Below are 20,657 nucleotides of genomic sequence, written 5' to 3'. Positions count from 1 at the left end.
GTTAGTTCTCCTTTAATAATCCCGAAAGTCCAAGTACTTAACCGTTGGAAAGCTCGTCGAAGTATATATATAAGGATAGAAACTGGGTTACAATAACTTTAAAGGACATTTTGAAAAGTCTCTTCTCATCCTTGAGCCTTCTTGGAGACTTTCTAAAATTAGTCATTAGAACGGAAAGACTTAGTCTGCCATGACTTCACTGAGATATCGCCGGAAGCTAAAATCGCTCCCAATTGAAAGAGAACTACATGCTTGCTTGTATGAGATTTGGAAAAGCGCGGGACTCAATCGTTTTCAAAGGCAAAGGCTTACATAAAGGCGGCACGGTGCAGCGAGGATTTTCTTATTAATTCTAAAGGTTACAGGCTTCCACGTTACTCTTTTCAATCCTTGGAACTTCTTTCGATTCCATAGAAAACCGCCTATTTTTACTGTGAAAGTTTCTCTGTTTGAAATGCTACACAATACCCTGTTGTAAATTTTGATAATTTTTGGGACACCGTTTCAAACATTCAAATGAGACTTATCTTTAGAAATTTGCACCGTTAATAAGAAATTTCTCGGAAAGTTAAAGATAATCCCCGAAGTGCATTGCATGGAAAATCTTAAGCCTTATTCTGATCTAAGGGGATTTTAACAAGCAAACATCATCAGCTGACTTTTCTACTAGGCCTCGGATATTTAATTTAAAATGTAACAGTTTATGTATAGTAATGCAGATTTCAGGTCACATTTCATCCAATGTTTGGAACCAAACTTAATGTTGTAAACTCCATGTTCTTTTACACTTTCCACTCAATTTGACCCAAAAAACACACCCTTTCGTTTGTGCCAGGCTTATCAAAAACACTCTCTTCAAACAATTAGGACTAAACGTTAATTTCTGACATCATGCCAACCACAAGGTTCAAATTTTCCCCCCAGAAAACGCTTTCTTCTTTGGTAACCTTTACCCTTTCACATCTATAAGACTAAATTAATTAAACTGTTGTATACAAGGAAACTCGACGTGTTGAAATGCAGGTGTAGCTGATTACCTTTCTAAGATGAAGTGTAATTACTCAAGAACTTTTTTGACAAGTTCCAGTCTTTATAGAAGGTCAGGGTGATGCCTTTTGATCTGTTTTGGGTGTTGCCGAAAAAACTTTTCTATCAAAATTATTGAATGGAAAAAAGATGATGAAGAAGAAAAAAAGAGAAAACTCCTTTAACTTATCGACCCAAATTCTTGAGCTTCTAGACCGACACTTTATTATCTGGGCATTGCGTACGATATACTCGGTCCACCTACAACCTATGAACAACTTCAGAACGTTCAAGAAGTTATCCGAGGGACTCGAAACTTATTCAAATTTCAGGGAGCGTCTTTCGAAATTTCAGACAACCTCTTTTAGAAATTTGCGAGAGCCTCTTTTCGAAACTTGCGAGAGCCTCTTTTCGAAACTTGCGAGAGCCTCTTTTCGAAACTTGCGAGAGCCTCTTTTCGAAACTTGCGAGAGCCTCTTTTCGAAACTTGCGAGAGCCTCTTTTCGAAACTTGCGAGAGCCTCTTTTCGAAACTCGCGAGAGCCTCTTTTCGAAACTTGCGAGAGCCTCTTTTCGAAACTTGCGAGAGCCTCTTTTCGAAACTTGCGAGAGCCTCTTTTCGAAACTTGCGAGAGCCTCTTTTCGAAACTTGCGAGAGCCTCTTTTCGAAACTTGCGAGAGCCTCTTTTCGAAACTCGCGAGAGCCTCTTTTCGAAACTCGCGAGAGCCTCTTTTCGAAACTCGCGAGAGCCTCTTTTCGAAATTCGCGAGAGCCTCTTTTCGAAATTCGCGAGAGCCTCTTTTCGAAATTCGCGAGAGCCTCTTTTCGAAATTCGCGAGAGCCTCTTTTCGAAATTCGCGAGAGCCTCTTTTCGAAATTTGCGAGAGCCTCTTTTCGAAATTTGCGAGAGCCTCTTTTCGAAATATGCGAGAGCCTCTTTTCGAAATTTGCGAGAGCCTCTTTCGAAATTTGCGAGAGCCTCTTTTCGAAATTTGCGAGAGCCTCTTTTCGAAATTTGCGAGAGCCTCTTTCGAAATTTGCGAGAGCCTCTTTTCGAAATTTGCGAGAGCCTCTTTTCGAAATTTGCGAGAGCCTCTTTTCGAAATTTGCGAGAGCCTCTTTTCGAAATTCGCGAGAGCCTCTTTTCGAAATTCGCGAGAGCCTCTTTTCGAAATTCGCGAGAGCCTCTTTTCGAAATTCGCGAGAGCCTCTTTTCGAAATTCGCGAGAGCCTCTTTTCGAAATTCGCGAGAGCCTCTTTTCGAAACTCGCGAGAGCCTCTTTTCGAAACTCGCGAGAGCCTCTTTTCGAAACTCGCGAGAGCCTCTTTTCGAAACTCGCGAGAGCCTCTTTTCGAAACTCGCGAGAGCCTCTTTTCGAAACTCGCGAGAGCCTCTTTTCGAAACTCGCGAGAGCCTCTTTTCGAAAATCGCGAGAGCCTCTTTTCGAAACTCGCGAGAGCCTCTTTTCGAAACTCGCGAGAGCCTCTTTTCGAAACTCGCGAGAGCCTCTTTTCGAAAGTTTCGAGAGCGTCTCTTAGTCTCTATACTTCTAAATCGCTAATGTTTGTAAAACTATGATCAGAATTTATTCTAGTGTTTTACACCTTGACGTTAAGTTATTTTGACGGAACCCCTTTCTCCCTTATGTTATCTTTATTCGTGGACAGACCGTCATCGTATATCTTAATGTAGATGCGGGGGTGTGAACAAAGTTTATAATTATAGAGTAGGGCCCTGCTAAGAGGTCAATCATGGACCTTTCTAAGCTTTTTTTCTTCCACGCCTCATTGCTAACTTCCATACTTTCCTTTTAAGAATGCCAAGGGAACAATAGACGCACTCGTGCACCTTCCGGAACTATTATAATCGAAAAAGGCACGGTCTGCCATCCGATGTTGCAGTGCATTTAGGGCCTCGGTTAGGGCTGTAAGTCAACCTCTATATTGTTCATTTGCAAAGCCATTAACCTGAAGTTGTTATAAATAGAAACTTCATCGTTCTGAAAACTGAACGACTAGATTGCTTAGAACGTAGAAACATATGAGGCTGGCCGAATCTTAGTACAACCCAAAATCGATCATTACAGATGCAAACGCAAACCTAGAACGTTCATTATCGATATTTACTCACTATGATCAAATAATCTGAAGATTAAGGCTGTAGATCCATTAAGAAAGATGTATTTGAAATTCTTAAAAATTTAAATTCTATAAAATATTTAAATTTAAATGGTTTATTTCATGGCAAATGCATTTGTGTAAAATATTTAACGATGAATATCAAAAAGAAGTGCATTTTAAACTCGAATCTTTATAATGCTAATCTCCGTCTTCTATTTAAGGATATGTTTTCCTAACTCGGAAACGTTTAGCTCTGTGTTATTTAACCGAGTTATTTCTTCAAACTACTAAAATCGAAATACACCTTTCCTAATGCAAATAAAAATGCTATGTAACGCCATCTAACTCTTTTTAATGAGCATCGATTTAAACCAATCGGTCCAATGATATCAGGGAAACTCCCAATATGGGTGTCGTTACTGATAATGTGTGATTTACGAGACTAATTCGAGGTGCCTGTTAGTTGATTTCCTATCAGTACACTTTGCACTCCTTAGCCTTGACAGAATGCAAAGGCCCATTCAGGCTCGATAAAGATTCACAGTTTTAGTTTGAAAATTTTTCATTTCGTCGGGCATTGGTGAGATGGCAACACCTCGTTACTCGTTAACGTCTTTCTTTAGCCGACTCTATCATACCTTAATGACGCATGATCGATTGAGCTATGCTTTAGCAGACGATATATGAAAGGTTTTGGGATTATTGGCGTTGTTTGTCGTTGTAGATTCGGTTATTTAATGTCTTTTCCATTGGCTGCTAGCAATCTGCCACCATGAAGCAATATTAAATTAGACATAGACGCATATAATGCAATTTTAAGGGAAATTGGTTCTCAATCCAAGAAAATCACTGCATAGAAAACGGCATTAGTATTCAAAAGTCTAGGTTCAAAAATTACCATACATGCGACTACCGTGAAGTCGATTGCTCTTATACGCCTGAACAGGGAAATGAACGTACCGAATTGAAATTAACGAGGAGACCTACGGGAACGTAAGATTAGTGTGAATGGGCCTTTAGACAGTATCGAAATTCCGTACATAGCTCTAACTGCTATTGTATTCATGGTAATTATCATTTCTGTATAATTTACATCTGATCGTACCTTCGTGCAACATTTTTCCAAGGTTATTGTAGCCGAGTTTGAGGTCGATAAATGGCGGAATTTCTTTGTGAGGAACAAATTAAGGGTATCAACACGCGAATTCGGAATTCTCAAAGTGCTAATTGACATTTTCGGAGAGAATTCCTTATTCTATACCTGCCGAAGCCCAGAGGCACTATTTTAATAGAATGGAAAACCAGAAACAGTTCTTTTCTATTTCCTGATCTTCTCATTTTCCTAGTTTTCTGTAAATTAATCGCCATACCATGAACAGAGTCAACAAACGTTAAGCCTAGGCCTTGTACTAGTATGAATTGAATGTTAACACACGCGATTCCAATTTGAAACCTTGCTCAATTTTCTCCGTGAAAGACATTGTTGTAGGGATTTTTTTTAAGAGGAGCATTTTTCCTATTCTTGCTGTATTAATTAGTTTCAACAAAGAGAAAATTCTCAAGATTCTTTTTCAATATAAGTTCTGATTTTGCGCGTGCATTTCAGGTATGCAGGTTGTTACTGAATGTTGTATCTCAAAAGAGGGGTGGAGATACAATGTATAAAAATATTAGATAGCATTAATTAGTCCTATCAGGGAGACATGTAATTTTAGAAACAGGAATGGAGAACGGTTAGTATTTACTTCAGCCCGACTCATAGCCCAGTATAAAGCCCCTCCTTCCAACACGTAACAAAAATTTTGAATGATCTTATTAGCTCACTGAAACTACGTTTTGATGACGTTGCTGACGGGAACGGCGAAAAATGCGTAATTCCTTTTTACCTCTGTCGCTATGACCCGCCTCTTCTTTCATCATAACCCCTCCCCCTGGTCCCGTCCCGGGGAAGGGGGTTCGGGACTTTGACGCGCGCCCAGATTACTCTGTTCTCCATTCCTGCTTCTAAAACTACATCCCCTGGTCGTGACACCAGGGAGGAGGAATGTTGTAAAGGAGTGGTCTACGCACGTTGTAAAAAGAGAGAGAATTCTCGCAGATTCCGGGTTAGAGCTCTGAGACCTAACCGAGGCTCTTTTTTTTTCAGGCGCATGCGCGATTTTTTTCTCCGGACCGTCGGCCGCTAAAATTTACTCTCGCGTGAGTCGCGACGGCGCAAGTCGTTAGGCTTAGAAATTTGAAACTTGGTTTTTCTCTCTCTCTAACGTCAGTGATGACGTACTTGCGCACCGCTGATGCGTAGTAGCTACTAGTCGGCCTCGGGTAGATCTCTCTCCAGACCGCTAAATGGAGACCTCTCCGTAATACCTTTGGCCACTCCTCTACATTCCTCCTCCCTGGTGACACAAAACCAAGAATTGGTCTGAATTTTAGAGAAACGGGATATCAAAGATGTTGTAAAATGGTTTATAAATTAAGAGCTCTTAATATGGTACGCATCTCTGCGTCTTCAGTTATTACCTGATCCTTCTGGTCCATATAATACAACATTGAGATTGTTAGTTACCTTTCTATATAGTAAGAAGTATAAAATACTTCTCTTCGAGAGAAGTGTACCTCAAAGCGGGATAAATGTGACGTCATTCTTCTCAACATCGAAACATTTGTTGCAAGGTTACTAAACCCAATCACTACGCGATAAATAGTTCCCTCATCATTACTCTATTAGCACTTAACTATTTGCCAAGGCGCGGTGGTGGATTTTTGGCCCACGTCAAGGCAATCAAGGTTTGTGGGTTGATTGCTGAGCATTTAGTAGCAAACAGTTATAGAATTGTCTTCATGGTGCAATGCCCATCTGAAGTTTGTTTAGCGGAAGAGTAAACAAAAAGGGTGAGCATGGAAAGAATGACGTTACATAACTGAAGTATTAAGAGGAGACAGAGTGTCATCCTTCTTCCATAATCCCCTTCTGATATAATTCACAGCTATTCGTAGGACCGTATTGCTTGAAAAACTAGAGACACATGTAAAGTCGGTTTAACCTTTTTTTATTAATGGTTTCATTGCAAATTTAGTCCCTAGAAGGTTCTTCGGCAAAGATGCGATTAGTCAGCTTGCATGACGTGATTAATCATGGAAGGAATGAGGTTTGCTTAGGAGGTGACGGAAGAGATGGTGGGGTCAAGTCACCTGCGAAGGCCACGGGGAAATTGACACCAATAGGTATAGACTCACCGATATGTGTCGTATTATAGCAAACGTTGTCGCCCAAAAGTTTGGCTTACAGAAGTGCGCAGTCAGTTCATCTTTTCAGCATCTTACAGAGCTGCTATTTAGAGAAATCGGATGAGACTATTACAGAAGGCGCGGTAATGGAGTCCATGGTCCCTCAGAGTCATCGAGAAAGAAGAAAATGAAGCTTCGTTAGTTCGATGGCAATCCCAGCTGCGATATTATCGCTAGAAACACCAGCCGACGTTGATATTGATCACGGATTCACAGATGCCAGTCCCTAACACAGCGGAGTTCCATACTACCGATTTATTTACTCTTAACTTTTTAGAACTTAACCTTCATCTTTCTTCGCTTACAGTTTTGATCACAATCTTTCATACGGCAGCATTTTTGCGGGACTAACTGGCTTCCAAGGACATTTTCCAAGAAATATGATAGCGATGTAATCAAATATGTCTCTTTAGCGACGATAAGCAACTTCTAGTTCTCGCTTCATCCAACGACTTTAACTGTTTTCCACCCGATGTCTCTCGAGAATCGATTGAGGGAGAAGCATTACTTACTATTTTTCTTCCTTTAAAAGTGGGAGGGGATAAGGAAGACGCTTCCATTTTACTTTGAGAGTTGAGTATTTTGGAGAAATATAATGCTGAATAGTACCCAAACTGAAGCTACTCTTGATCAAGTTAAACAATAATGTGAATTGCCACGGTTTCAAAACGAGTAAATCCGTGCCTTACTCAGGTGGAATAGATTCTAGAAGAATTTTGTGTGGCAGGTTGATAAGCAAAACATTGGCAATTAAGTTGTTGCTTATATTTACGCTAGAGGTACCATTTGTCGTTTAGAGAAAGTACCTTCATTGCCGAAAAGGCAAATAGAAGTAACACAATACGAAGCACTGGAGTGGATAAAAGCCTTCCGTTGTGCGTAGTAGTATCATGTTTACGACGCAGAGCCTTGCTATCTCTCAATCTTCCTTGGACGGACGACCAATCAGCGATACATTATGATGATATCTTTTTCTCTTTTCGAACTTTTGCTTTTAAAGCGTGCAGGGCGTGTTGAAATATTTTTAGGTTTTTGGTGGAAATAATTTTCGTAGTGGAAACCTGGTGATTGTATTTCTTCGCACTAGTAACATAAGTTTATAAGATATTTACATAAGTATGACACGACCTATACTTCGCAATGCTAGAGACATCTCGAGCTAGTTCGAGAACGACAAGCGAGAATTGACTACACTCGGTTAATTTTGCAGTCCATCTTCCTATTTAGTCTGTACTAAGCCTTTGACAGCGCCTCACCAAGCATCGCTTTACAAGAATCTATTTCGTTTTACCTACGCCACTTCATGAAAAGCTCTCAGTATCCAGTGACAATCAAATAGAACATATCTTACGAACTTATGATCTACTGAGAGCTAATCCGAGATCAACGCGAGAATTGACTACACTAGATTTTGCAGTCCATCTTCCTATTTAGTCTGTACTTTGCGTATCTAAGTATCGCTTTACGAGAATCTATAATTTCTCAGTAACCAGTGACAAACGTATGGAACATATCTTATAAACTTGTGCTAGTAATCATAGGAGATTTTTCAACTGATACCGCAGAGGCGACAGTAAATACTGTTTATCGTTACTTTATGTTAGTTACATTTGCCTTTGGTGCCAATCCCTAGAACCAATGCTCATTGCTAGAACCTTACTCTGTAGCCATTAGCCTTGGCTCTTTTGCTCTAGTGAATTCTTTTTTTATGTGTAAATGTATAATATATAAAAATCTCGATAGCTTCTCGCTTCCTTAGCTCGTAAATTTCACGGTTGCTCGGTCATTCTCCGGACCCAAAAATTGCCTTGACGCTTTCAGTCGAGTTCAACTCCTTTTAGTTCTCGCTCATTTTATGGCATCGAGAAACCCCCTTTCCTTAATCTAGAAGATTTTCTCTTCATACGAGAAAAATCGAGCAAGGGAGCCCTGTCAATGTTTAAGCTTTAAAGGAAAGGCGAATTTCAGCAATTTGAAAAAGTCGTTATGTTTTTATGATATACTGTTAACCTTGAACGGCGCCCTAAAGGATTCCGATCTTAATTAAATTTAAAGAGTAATTAGGGTTTAGTTACACGAGAATATTGGATTATGGTTAAGGAAAAGTGTTAATAAAGGAGCAACTATTTTGAAATTTACCCAAGAGAGAATGGAGGCTTAGATATTTACTTAAGAAAGTAAAGAGGCTTAGATATTTTGTTAAGAAAGTAAAGAGGCTTAGAAATTTTGTTAAGAAAGTAAAGAGGCTTAGAAGTTTTGTTAAGAAAGTAAAGAGGCTTAGAAATTATGTTTAGAAAGTAAAGAGGCTTAGAAATTATGTTTAGAAAGTAAAGAGGCTTAGAAATTATGTTTAGAAAGTAAAGAGGCTTTGAAATTATGTTTAGAAAGTAAAGAGGCTTAGAAATTATGTTTAGAAAGTAAAGAGGCTTAGAAATTATCTTTAGAAAGTAAAGAGGCTTAGAAATTATCTTTAGAAAGTAAAGAGGCTTAGAAATTATCTTTAGAAAGTAAAGAGGCTTAGAAATTATGTTTAGAAAGTAAAGAGGCTTAGAAATTATGTTTAGAAAGTAAAGAGGCTTAGAAATTATCTTTAGAAAGTAAAGAGGCTTAGAAATTATGTTAGGAAAGTAAAGAGGCTTAGAAATTTTGTTAGGAAAGTAAAGAGGCTTAGAAATTTTGTTAAGAAACTAAAGAGGCTTAGAAATTATGTTTAGAAAGTAAAGAGGCTTAGAAATTATGTTTAGAAAGTAAAGAGGCTTAGAAATTTTGTTAAGAAAGTAAAGAGGCTTAGAAATTTTGTTAAGAAAGTAAAGAGGCTTAGAAATTTTGTTAAGAAAGTAAAGAGGCTTAGAAATTATCTTAAGAAAGTAAAGAGGCTTAGAAATTATCTTTGGAAAGTAAAGAGGCTTAGAAATTTTGTTAAGAAAGTAAAGAGGCTTAGAAATTTTGTTAAGAAAGTAAAGAGGCTTAGAAATTTTGTTAAGAAAGTAAAGAGGCTTAGAAATTATCTTTAGAAAGTAAAGAGGCTTAGAAATTATCTTTAGAAAGTAAAGAGGCTTAGAAATTATCTTTAGAAAGTAAAGAGGCTTAGAAATTATCTTTAGAAAGTAGAGAGGTTTAGAAATTATCTTTAGAAAGTAGAGAGGTTTAGAAATTTTCTTCAGAAAGTAGAGAGGTTTATGAAATTATCTTTAGAAAGTAGAGAGATTTAGAAATTTTCTTCAGAAAGTAGAGAGGTTTATGAAATTTATCCCACGAAAGTAAAGAGGTTTAGAAATTTTCTTCAGAAAGTAGAGAGGTTTATGGAATTTATCCCACGAAAGTAAAAGACTACATAAAAAACTTCTAGCTTTTGTGAAATGTATCCTATCACGCGATTGGGTTTTATAGTTTTTGGGTTTTTGACGCATCGATCTTCGGGATTAATGGAAGCTAGGTTATTTATTTTCCACACGCAGCTTTAGGCACCCAAATATTTACTTTCTATTTAGTTTATCGGAATTCCATATCGTTCCCTCAGAATGCTAGCCGTGCATAAAGAACTGCTTTACCTACCATAGTTCTATTGGGGTTAGATGGCAAGATTTATGCATGTATTTTTTTTTCTTCTATTTCTTCTAAAGTATGGAGTTTGCTAGCGACCTCTATAAACTTGACTCTGAATACCTTATTCATATATATAAATCTTATCTTTCTCTTTCACTTTTTTTCTCTCCCAAAGTCGAATAAACGGAGCAAGAGCTTGACCCAGATTGATCGGTTGTCCGATACCCCGGTCGGGTCTGAGCCGGGAAAAGGCTCGAGCACGGCGGCATCAACGCCGGGTCAAGAGGTCACCACCAAGGTCATGGTCAAGAAAGCCGAAGCCAATACACCCACCTCTCACGAACATCAGGTACAGTTATTTCTCTGTTTCTTTAGCGTCATCTTTGTATTTATCTTATTTCCTCAAATAGCTACTGCGACACTTTTTAATTTTAAGAAATAGAACTAGAAATATTTTTTAGGATGATTTGTATGATCACAATGTAATTGCATTTTGAAGTGGGAAGGTGCTGAACAGATTAAATTTAAAAATTCTTATTCCTAAATTACTCTAAATTACCCACAAAATGGTAATTTATTTTTCTCAAAATTCTGAATATTAATAAACCCAGTAAATTACCGACAAAATGGTAATTTATTTTTCTCATAACTCTGATCGTTAATAAACCCGGTAAATTAACGACAAAATGGTAATTTCTTTTTCTCAAAATTAAAATCTTTAATTTAGCCGATAATTTACCGGCAAAATGGCAATTTATTCCCCCAGAAAATTTGATACTCAATTTATGCGGTAAATTGCCGACAAAACGGTAATTTTTCCCCAAAATATTGATCGTTAATTTACTCGATAAATTGCCAATTTCTTTTTAAACTTCCAAATTTCTAGTTAGGTCTGAACATGGACCAACTTATAATTGTTATAAACAAGCTTTGCATTTAGTTTATTCCGAATAACAACAATTGGTTTTTATTTTAATTGGGTTTCATTTTACAGGGGAGCCAGCCGGAAATAAGTAGCGGAAGTCGACGATCAACTCCACCCACATTATCTTGTCCCCATGAAACAGATCGTCTGTCGGTTCCCGATGTTTTGGGCACTTGCACCGTTGTTTCGGATTCTTCGAGCAAACCTCGCCTTTACAAATTGCCTCGAAAGGTATACAACGTAAAATTGCTTTGCCATAAAGTTCAAAGTTCCCGCTTCCTTCGTTTTTAATTTATAATCAACAGTTAGCGTAATCCTTTAATTGCCTAAGCACTTTCAAGGGTTTATTTCTGAAATTAAAACTTCTGCTTCATCCTTAATGCGCAACCTCACGACTAATCCTTATTACGGACGTCGGAGGAATGTTTGATATAATCAGAAGTATATAATACTTCTCTTCGAAAGAAGTATACCACTAAGTGGGGGTAATTGTAACATGATTCTTCCCAACATCATTTTACATTTGGAGTGCTCAAGGTTACTAAACCGAATCACATACGCGATAAATAGTTCCCTCATTATTACTCTATTAGCGCTTAGCTATTTGCCAAGGCGCATGCGCTTGTGGATTTTTGTCCCACGTCAAGACAATCAAGGTTTGTGGGTTGACTGCTGAGGATTGAGTACCAAACAGTTATAGAATTCAACCTGTCACGGTGCACCCATCTGAAGTTTGATGAGCGGGAGAGCTATCAAAAAGGGTGAGCCTGGGAAGAATCATGTTACACAACTGAAGTATTAAGAGGATACAGAGTGTCATCCTTCTTCTATTATCGCCTTCTGACATAATCCAAATTTAGAATTTGAAACTTATTTGTTAATACAAAGCTTTAATTTTATAAACCCCTTTTAAATTAATTCCAACACAATAATTTTTAATCTTTCGAGCCTCCCAATGCTTGAACTACGTTATTTATTATGAAAATCTGACTTCTGAATTATTCAAAATGGCATCTGTAAAGCCAACTTTTAATAATTCACCGTCTCTTTGAGGTTATACTTTTAAGATTATGCTTCTCGCAAATTATTTGAAAGTTGGGCTATGGGCTTTGAAGATGCTAAATTAGGAAACCATATAGTAGATTCGGATATCTTGTGTACAAAAGCTTCCCGGTTTTAAGAGTTTAAAGATGTTAATTCTTACGAGACTAGAATTGCTAAGACGTTAAAATATTTGTTCTCATATAATTTAAGATTTCCCCTTTGAAGTTCGGAGAACTAATAGACCTTAAGCGGAGTTGGGTTTAGTGCTTAAGTATACTTCAAACTCTTTCCCCTCGTGTATCTATTCCTGGGGTCCATCAGCGCTGTTTGGTTAATGATTAATGAAAGGCTAATCTACCTTCTTCGAAGTTCAATTATCGCTTGTTATTGCTTTGGTTGCAACGAGGGGCTGATCATTTTGTGTAATCGATGTCCAGGCAGCCTGAAAATTTTACGTAATCTCATCCAATACCAGGGACCCTTAGCGCAACCTAAAGGACACTGTGTAATCTTGGCGAAATTTGAACGTACACCGCGTAACATCGGCACAATCACCTTGGCGTACTTTCAACGTATTTCGCGTAATCTCGGCGTAATTCCGACATACACCGCGTAATCTCGGCGTATTTTCGACGTATTCCGCGTAATCTCGGCGTATTTTTGACGTATTCTGTATAATGTCGGCGTAATTCCGACATATTCTGCGTAATCTTGACAAATTATTCTGCGTCGAAATAAACAATCTATCCATGTAATTATGATGTAATCTGGGTCTTCGCAGGTTACCCAATCGATGTATAAGCAAACTAAAAGTGATCAGTCCCTCGGGTTTGTGAGAAATTTATGTTATCTATATCTATATAAATCAAAGTCCTGACTGACTGACTGACTGACTGACAGACTGACTGATAATCAACGCCCAGCCCAAACCGCTTGCCCTAGAAGGCTGAAAATTTGCAGGAACGTTACTCATAAGTAGTAGGCGCGTACTAAGAAATATTTTTCCAATCCGCCGCCATCTTAAAAAATGGCGCCCAGAAATGTAAAACTCTTCTCTATGCAACAAAATCCGCGCGTTTCAACCGATTTCACAGATATTTAGTACACGGGTTTCCTTTAACCTATAGACGGACTGAATGGTCTTTAGGGTTCGATTTGTTGCCATCTTTTTAAATGGCGACCAAAAACTAAAAAGCCTTCTTTATGGAATAATGTCCGCGTGAAAAGTAATAAAAAATGTCCCGACGGGCTGACGGGCAAAACCGAGTGCCTTAGCTCCTAGGGTGCCACAAAAATATTAGTCATCAGTAAAATCTATCCATTCTTTGTATCATTTTGATGGAAGTTCTTATTACACGCGAGCGACGCCGCGGGTAACAGCTAGTACATTATAAATCGATACAAAGGCGCGTTCCAGAATGAGCAGTCTTCGTTTAGAAGTTTATAATTGAACAGTCTATATATGAGAGTTTTAAACATAGAACCTAAAACTTAAAAGACATTAAAATTTCAACTAATGCTCAGATTGAATCGGGGATCGTAAGATGTGCTTAACTGTCTTTTGGGAGAGTATCATTAAAATAATTCTAATCCTGGAAACAATTAGTTCAAAAGAAAACAATATCCAAGGTTTTTTATATATATAAAAGAGTTTGGACCGAAAGCCGAGATGGATAATAGACCGAGATATGTCATCTGATAAAAAGCTCAAGCTACGCGACATAACAAACGCATTTTTGATTTTATAATTCAGCGGGTTTTAACTCCTTGATTGATCCTTACTTTTCTAAGCTGAGGTATTTAAGCCATAATATTATACAGGCTTTTACTTTGGTAATTAACTTAGTCATGTCTTATTTTAAACGCATCAGCCTCCACCTATCGGATTTTTGTTTTTCACTTAATTAGATTTTCTTCTCTGATTACGGGATTAATGAACTATAATTTTACTGAAACATTAAAGGCACTTTATGGTGTTTAACGTAGTACAGTTAATGTTCCCATAGTTTGGCACCGTGTTCTTTGAATTTAATTCGAGTTTACTACCGCTTTGTTCATTCAAAAAGGACAATTTAAAATACTCTTATTTACACGCGTTCTCCGGCGTTTCTTCCTTGTCCCTTGCCCCCCTCAATGAGCACTTGCCTCATTAGAAGTCCCAGCCAACGGGCGCGAATTGTTGCGCTGATGTCCCCGGTACCGTCGTCGCGACCAGAGTTCTTGGGGAGTAAGATCCCTTCTTATAAACACTTCCGCGAAACCAGGTTTATCCTTCAGAGTAGGAGCGCGACGAAGAATGGACTCTTTCACACTACCATCCTCAAGTCTGATTTTTACAGGACGCGGCTTATCAGGCTTCCCCTTAAGGCGTGTACACGCGGCAATATGCACAGACCCTGCAGCAAGATCCAGGGTCGATTAGAACCAGGTGTTAGCGGTTTCCGGCTCGTCCAACGCCACATCATCGGAACCGAATACTACGATATTATTCTCTCTACTCTGGCGGTCAGTGACTTCTTTCAGAACTTGTTGAACAATGGAACTACACTGTGTCTCAGATATAGCACCCACGTCATGGTGTGTCTGAACACTTGCCTTAGTCTCCGTCAGTTCTCGAGAGACAGACTCAAGTGGCTCACTAAGAGCCGAAACGACTGAATTAGTATGATCTACCAATTGCGTCACATCGTTAATCTTATCTTCCACCAAACCAAGCTCATCCTTCAATTCGCTCGCGACGACTTGTTGGCAGTGAGACTCCATGTCAAGTCTAATTCTCTCAAATATCAAATCTAAGTCCTTAGTCAGTTCAACTTGAAAAGCATTGAACTTTTTATCCACAACTTCAAGAATTCCCGCTAAAAGCCGATCTTCAGCATAATTCTGTACCGAGGCACCCCCCTGGACGGCGGAGCCAGAGCTAGGGGGCGAGGGAGGTATCTCCTTCGCGTTACTACTACGCGTAGAAGGTAAAGGTTTGCGTAGTGGGACCTTGGCACCCCCTTCCTTGATAGGGGTACGAGACGAAGGGGAAGCCCCAGCCGTCTTACCTTTCGTAGAGGAGTTCAATTTCGAAGAAAGCGCCTTCTTCATTTTGGGGAAGTTCAGACTTGCGCCCCCCAGCTTAGAGAAAGCAAGAAGAGAAGTTAAAAAATATGGCGGTATAGCCCGAGATCCCAGTAGTCAACGGCAACTCGACGAGTAGCGCTGCGGCCAGACGAAGCGTAATCTACCGCGCTAGCAAATAAAGCGTGTAACCGTACTCAAAAACATCCGCTAACACGAGGAACAATAAAACCAACCAACGATCAAACCGTCTTCAGAAACCACGAAAAACCCACTCGAATCGATCAGGCGACCTAAAATCCAATGTTCACGATGGTCCGGAACTCTGGCACAGCGAAATTAATTTTAATTAACATGTATAAACAGAGAGCATAAACGGACGCGTCTCTCCCAGGGAGTCTCCCTCGCGAGTCGACTGTTGCGCGCCTGTAGAAATGTTTCACCTGCTGCACAACGGTCTTCGCAAAAAAGCTAGCATATAGGCTCTCAGAATTTTTTCAGTTTGTATTGAATCATGGACGGTGAATTCACCGTCCATGATTGAATAGTAACAAACATAAGGAAGTTCCAATGCAGCAAGTTATTTATAATACCAGAAGTATATAATTATACTCTTCGAGAGAAGTGTACCACAAGATACATGATTCTTCCCAACATCATTATGCATTTGGAGTAGGGTTACTAAACCGAATCACATACGCAGGGCCGGATTAAGGGGGGGGGCAGGGGGGCACTGGCCCCCGGGCGCAAGGCTTGTTGGGGGCGCATTGAGTTTAACTATTCCCCCTTAGGGACATTTGCTGTTCCGTTTTTTCCGACTTAAGGGGGCGCACACTATCTCGGCCCCCGGGTGCAAAATTGCTTAATCCGGCCCTGCACATACGCGATAAATAGTTCCCTAATCTTTACTCTATTAACGCTTAAGTTAAAGGGAGGGTGAAAAGGAAAAATCAAGCGATTTTTTTCGATTCTTCTACTAATTATAAGACCAGTCTTCATAGTGACACATTCAGGAAATACCTCTAAATGCTTTTAAAATTCAAATTAGGTTGAGATTTTATGGATAATTTTAACTAAGCCCCTCCGACCAATCGCATAACGCCCAGCTTTCCTGTTAACAAAATTTCCCTTACACGCTCTACGTCTCGCGCCACGAATGTCGCATCGCGCGTAATATTTATCAAATGTCGTGATAAATTTCATTCGGCATGGAGCGTGCCACGAGAATTTTGTTTCGTTTCTCGCAAAGTTCGTTCTCGCCATTTATTTATTTCAACGCTATTTAATAGTTATCAAAAATTTAAAAAGTATTCTAGTTTAGACAGTACAGAATTAAAAAACCTCTTTCTCTAAAAAAACAAAAATAAAAAACACATGCAAAAAAAAACTTTTTGTTTTGTCGTTATGATTCGCAAAAGGGTTATCGCTTGAACCCGCCCTATGCATCTAGCTTCTTGCTAAGCAAGACCGTAGAAATATCTGTTTCAGCCGGATTAAATTAGCCTCTAAGTCTAATTCAGAAAATTGGCTTATCGATAAACCCGGAAATACATAGATTTCTTCCACTTGGAATCTTTAAGAGCCCACAGACCTCATACTAATATCTGATTGAAGGTAAAGGGAAGGCCATAAAACTTTACTAAACGGCCCCAACCTCATTTCTCGCGTTTCATTGGCTACGCACATAAAATATGATGGAGGAGCATGCGAAATCTGAGGGAAATCGGCCCTTTAACTGTGGAACGACGCAGGTCCGGTAGGACGCTAGAAATGTGGGAGGAATACTCGGGAAAATGGCCGGCAGTCTATGTCAGACGAATCATTGCACACACAAATAGAACAACCGTCGACCCTAGGTCTACTCCTTCAGAACACGAAAAGAAAACTTGTTTTTACATTTGGGTTCGGCTGGGATAGGTCGCTGGAGTCGTGGTACGTCAATATCACGTGTGCAAGTACATTACGCATGACATCAGGGGTGACGGTTTTTACAGTTCCTCCCCTTTAGTTCAAGCAGAAAGGCAAAGAAAATGGCCTATTAAAGATTCCAATTAAGTAGATGGATATCAATGTATTCCCGATAAACCCCATACGTTTGTTGATTTATTTCATATTTTTTACAGATACCTAGTCAAGAGTTTTTCAGCGTCGCTTTCGACGTTTTAAAGGAACCGGGTTATGAAATTTTACCAGCCTCGAAAGATGTTACTTTACGGTTGGTTTGGTAAAATATATCTGACGTGGAGAAAATCTATAAAGTCAGTCTTTTTTTCGAATTCAGAGAGGCGATACAGTGTTTGTTGGACCGCCGTGGCATCGACTTCTCGGCCGTTGATGTTTTCATGGACACATCTCCAACGCCTTTGTCACTGCAAGTGGAAACGTACCGATTGGGAGGCAGTAACTTGCACGTTAGAGGTACTGATACCCAAGTTACTAAGGGGGGGTGGCTCATTCGGAAGTCTGTTCTTCCATGGATGAGTCCACCCTACTGGAAGAATCGGATGGGACCCTTCGGGGTTCAGCCGATGAGCGTCCTAGTGGTCCTGGTGAGGGGGAGGATCTTGGGACTGGGAGCTCGCCTGTCGGGGGGGGAGGTGCCATTAGCCCTCTCGGGACCGATGAGGTGTAGCTAGGTCCCTTCTGAACCCCTCTCTTAGGGACCATGGGGACGCTACGTGCAATTCAAATCAACTTGCACCACAGTAAGGCGGCCTCTGCGGTACTCTGCAGGAGGTTTGCTATAGAGGGTCTTGATCTGGCCCTCATACAAGAACCGTGGATTTGCCATGGCAAAATCCTCGGTCTTGACGCGGCGGGGTCACTATTCTATGACCAAACTGCTGCTAGACCTAGGGCGTGTATTTTGGTTCGGAGGGATCTTTGTTGTATCTCTCTACCGCTGTACACTTCCCAGGACACGGCGGCCGTGAATCTAGTCCTGGCCACTGGGCATGCCAAGTTGACTATCACGGCTGCCTCCGCATACTTTGCCCACGACGCGGACTCTCTCCCGACAATTGAGGTGATCAATTTGGTCAATCAATGTGAAAAGAGAGGGGACAAGCTAATCATTGGCTGCGATGCCAATGCTCATCACATCACGTGGGGCAGCTCTGACTGCAACAAGAGGGGTGATGATTTACTAGAATATTTAGTTGGTTGTAAACTCTATATTCTTAATCAAAACAATGAACCTACTTTTGTTACTTCTAATAGAAGGGAGGTCATTGACCTCACGCTAGCCACAGAAAACCTCGTGTCTTCCGTGTCTAACTGGCATGTGTCAAATGAACCGTCTCTGTCGGATCATAGGCACATCTGCTTTACTGTCGCGATTACTTCTGTCCCGGCGGGGACGGAGATACGCAACCCAAAACGGACTAATTGGGCCGGCTATAGGGAAGACCTAATCCTACGCTACGGAGGGGGTCACACTCTTAAACTTACTTCACCTAAGGATCTTGATCGGGCTGCTGGTGATTTACAGTGCTCCATCATGGAGTCGTTCCACCGGAACTGCCCACTTAAGACCGTCAACCGCTCGAGGCTTGTCCCTTGGTGGAACGCGGATCTCAGCCGGCTTCGTAAATACACGCGCAGGCTCTTTAACAAAGCCAAGCGCACGGGTGACTGGGCTGGATACAGGCAGTCCCTTAACGCCTACAACAGGGCCATTAGAGCTGCTAAGAAGGACTCCTGGCGGACCTTCTGTGAGCAAATCTCCAATGTCCCTGCCACGGCTAGGGTCATGAAGATTCTAGCGCACGACAGCACACATCGACTTAATGCTATTAAGCTACGGGAGGGTGTGTACACTAAATCTGGGGCTGAGACTCTCAAGCATATGCTGGAGGTCCATTTTCCTGATTCTACTTTTATTAATCCAACAAACCCTGACTCTCTCTACCCTGTCTTGTACAGGGCTAAGAGGGAAGACTGGCTTGTAGCCAGACAGGTTGTCACGATTCCCAAGCTTCGGTGGGCTGTCAACTGTTTTGAGCCCTACAAGTCTCCGGGACCCGATGGGGTCTTCCCTCTGCTTTTGCAGGAGGGCTTAGACCACATCGCCTCTCCGCTATGCAAGATCTACAGACTTTGCATTGCTCTCGGTCACATACCTCGTGACTGGAAACGCTCTAGGGTCATCTTTATTCCCAAGCCCGGGAAGGCTTCCTATCTCGAGGCGAAAGCATTTAGACCCATATGCCTGACCTCCTTCTTCCTCAAAATTCTGGAGAAGTTGGTGGACAGGTACATCAGAGACGAGGTACTTTCGGTAACTCCTCTCTCTTCTTCACAATTTGCCTACCAAAAAGGCAAATCCACTGAGACGGCCCTTCACGGCCTTACGAATTGCCTGGATAGGGCATTCGAGTTTCAGGAAATTTCACTGGCTGTCTTCCTCGATATCGAGGGGGCCTTTGACAAGGTCTCTAGCTCGGTTATTACTGAAGCTGTTGAGAGATTTGGCATCAGCGCCACTCTTGGCCGCTGGATCAAGTCCATGCTTACCGACCGCGAGGTGTCGGCGTCCCTCCTTGGGGACTCTCTAGGGGTGACTACCAGCAGGGGCTGCCCTCAGGGTGGAGTGCTCTCCCCCCTGTTGTGGTGCCTGGTGGTGGACGAGCTCCTGGGGAGGCTCGGGGGTGCTGGGGGCTGTTGCTGCTTCGGGTATGCGGACGATGTAGCGATAGTCTTTACGGGGAAGTTCCCGGATACTGTTACCGCGCTTATGAGATCTGCTCTCTCTAGCGTGGAGCAATGGTGTCAGGCGGTTAACCTCACCGTTAATCCTGATAAAACTGTCCTTGTTCCTTTTACGAGGAAGAATACTAAGGATCTGTTCAATGATATCTCTTTCTTTGGCCAGGTCCTGACAAAGTCCTCCGAGGTGAAATACCTGGGGGTGACTTTTGATTGTAGACTCACATGGAAGCCGCATCTTGATCGGTGTATTAAGAAGGCCAAGATGCTCTTCTGGAGGACCAGGAGCTCTGTCGGCCAGACTTGGGGCCTCAACCCCAAGGCTGTACACTGGCTCTATACTGGGATCATCAGACCCATACTATCTTACGGGGCACTTGTCTGGTGGACAAGGGTCCGGCTTAAGACGGTGCAGGCTGCCCTGCGCAAGCTTCAAAGGCTTGCCTGCATTGGTGTTACGGGGGCCATGAGATCGACCCCAACTGCTTCCCTGGAGGTGCTCCTCGACATGCTTCCTCTTCATCTCTTCATTGAGGAGGAGGCTGTCATGGGAGCCTACAGGCTCAACATTAGTGGCTGTTGGGTTCCAAGACTTTGGGATTACAGCCATACGAAGCTCTTTCGGGAGTACGCCGCACTTGAGCCGTCGCTTACGATGTGCTCTGACAAAACCGTCACCAGTTTTGATTTCACTAAGCCATTCAGTATCCACTTCCCCAGTCGGGCAGAGTGGACTAACCTGCTGCCTCTTGGCACTGGGGGTGAAACCATTTGGTTCACCGATGGCTCCAAGACTGATTCCAGCGCTGGCGCCGGCTATTACTGTCAAACCACAAGGGTCGGCTTTTCTGCTTGCCTGGGCACCTTCGCTAGTGTGTTCCAGGCTGAAATTGCCGCGATCTGTTATTGCGCAGATTACTGTATTAACAAAGGG

The 20,657-nt window shown here is 41.3% G+C and overlaps 2 protein-coding genes across 2 annotated transcripts in view; both read left to right on the top strand.

The window, feature by feature from the left end:
• LOC149702951 (uncharacterized) overlaps nt 1-12,214 on the top strand; it is a 91,803-nt gene extending 79,589 nt beyond the window's left edge. Inside the window, exons 3-5 of the mRNA XM_089867162.1 lie at nt 10,157-10,330; nt 10,976-11,137; nt 12,161-12,214. Coding sequence (XP_089723288.1) covers nt 10,157-10,330; nt 10,976-11,137; nt 12,161-12,214 — 390 coding nt within the window. The remainder of the gene's footprint in view (nt 1-10,156; nt 10,331-10,975; nt 11,138-12,160) is intronic.
• Nucleotides 12,215-17,263: 5,049 nt separating this feature from the next.
• LOC149702950 (pleckstrin homology domain-containing family G member 5-like) overlaps nt 17,264-20,657 on the top strand; it is a 51,262-nt gene continuing 47,868 nt past the window's right edge. The window contains exon 1 of the mRNA XM_089866857.1: nt 17,264-17,434. Within this exon, the coding sequence (XP_089722983.1) occupies nt 17,359-17,434 (76 nt within the window). The 5' untranslated portion in view covers nt 17,264-17,358. The remainder of the gene's footprint in view (nt 17,435-20,657) is intronic.

Source organism: Phalangium opilio, unplaced genomic scaffold (genome assembly GCF_054372755.1).
Source record: "Phalangium opilio isolate 3A_F unplaced genomic scaffold, DU_Popi_V2 ptg000017l_1, whole genome shotgun sequence".
In the NCBI taxonomy this organism is placed as follows: domain Eukaryota; kingdom Metazoa; phylum Arthropoda; class Arachnida; order Opiliones; family Phalangiidae; genus Phalangium; species Phalangium opilio.
This window is presented reverse-complemented; position numbering and strand designations above follow the sequence as displayed.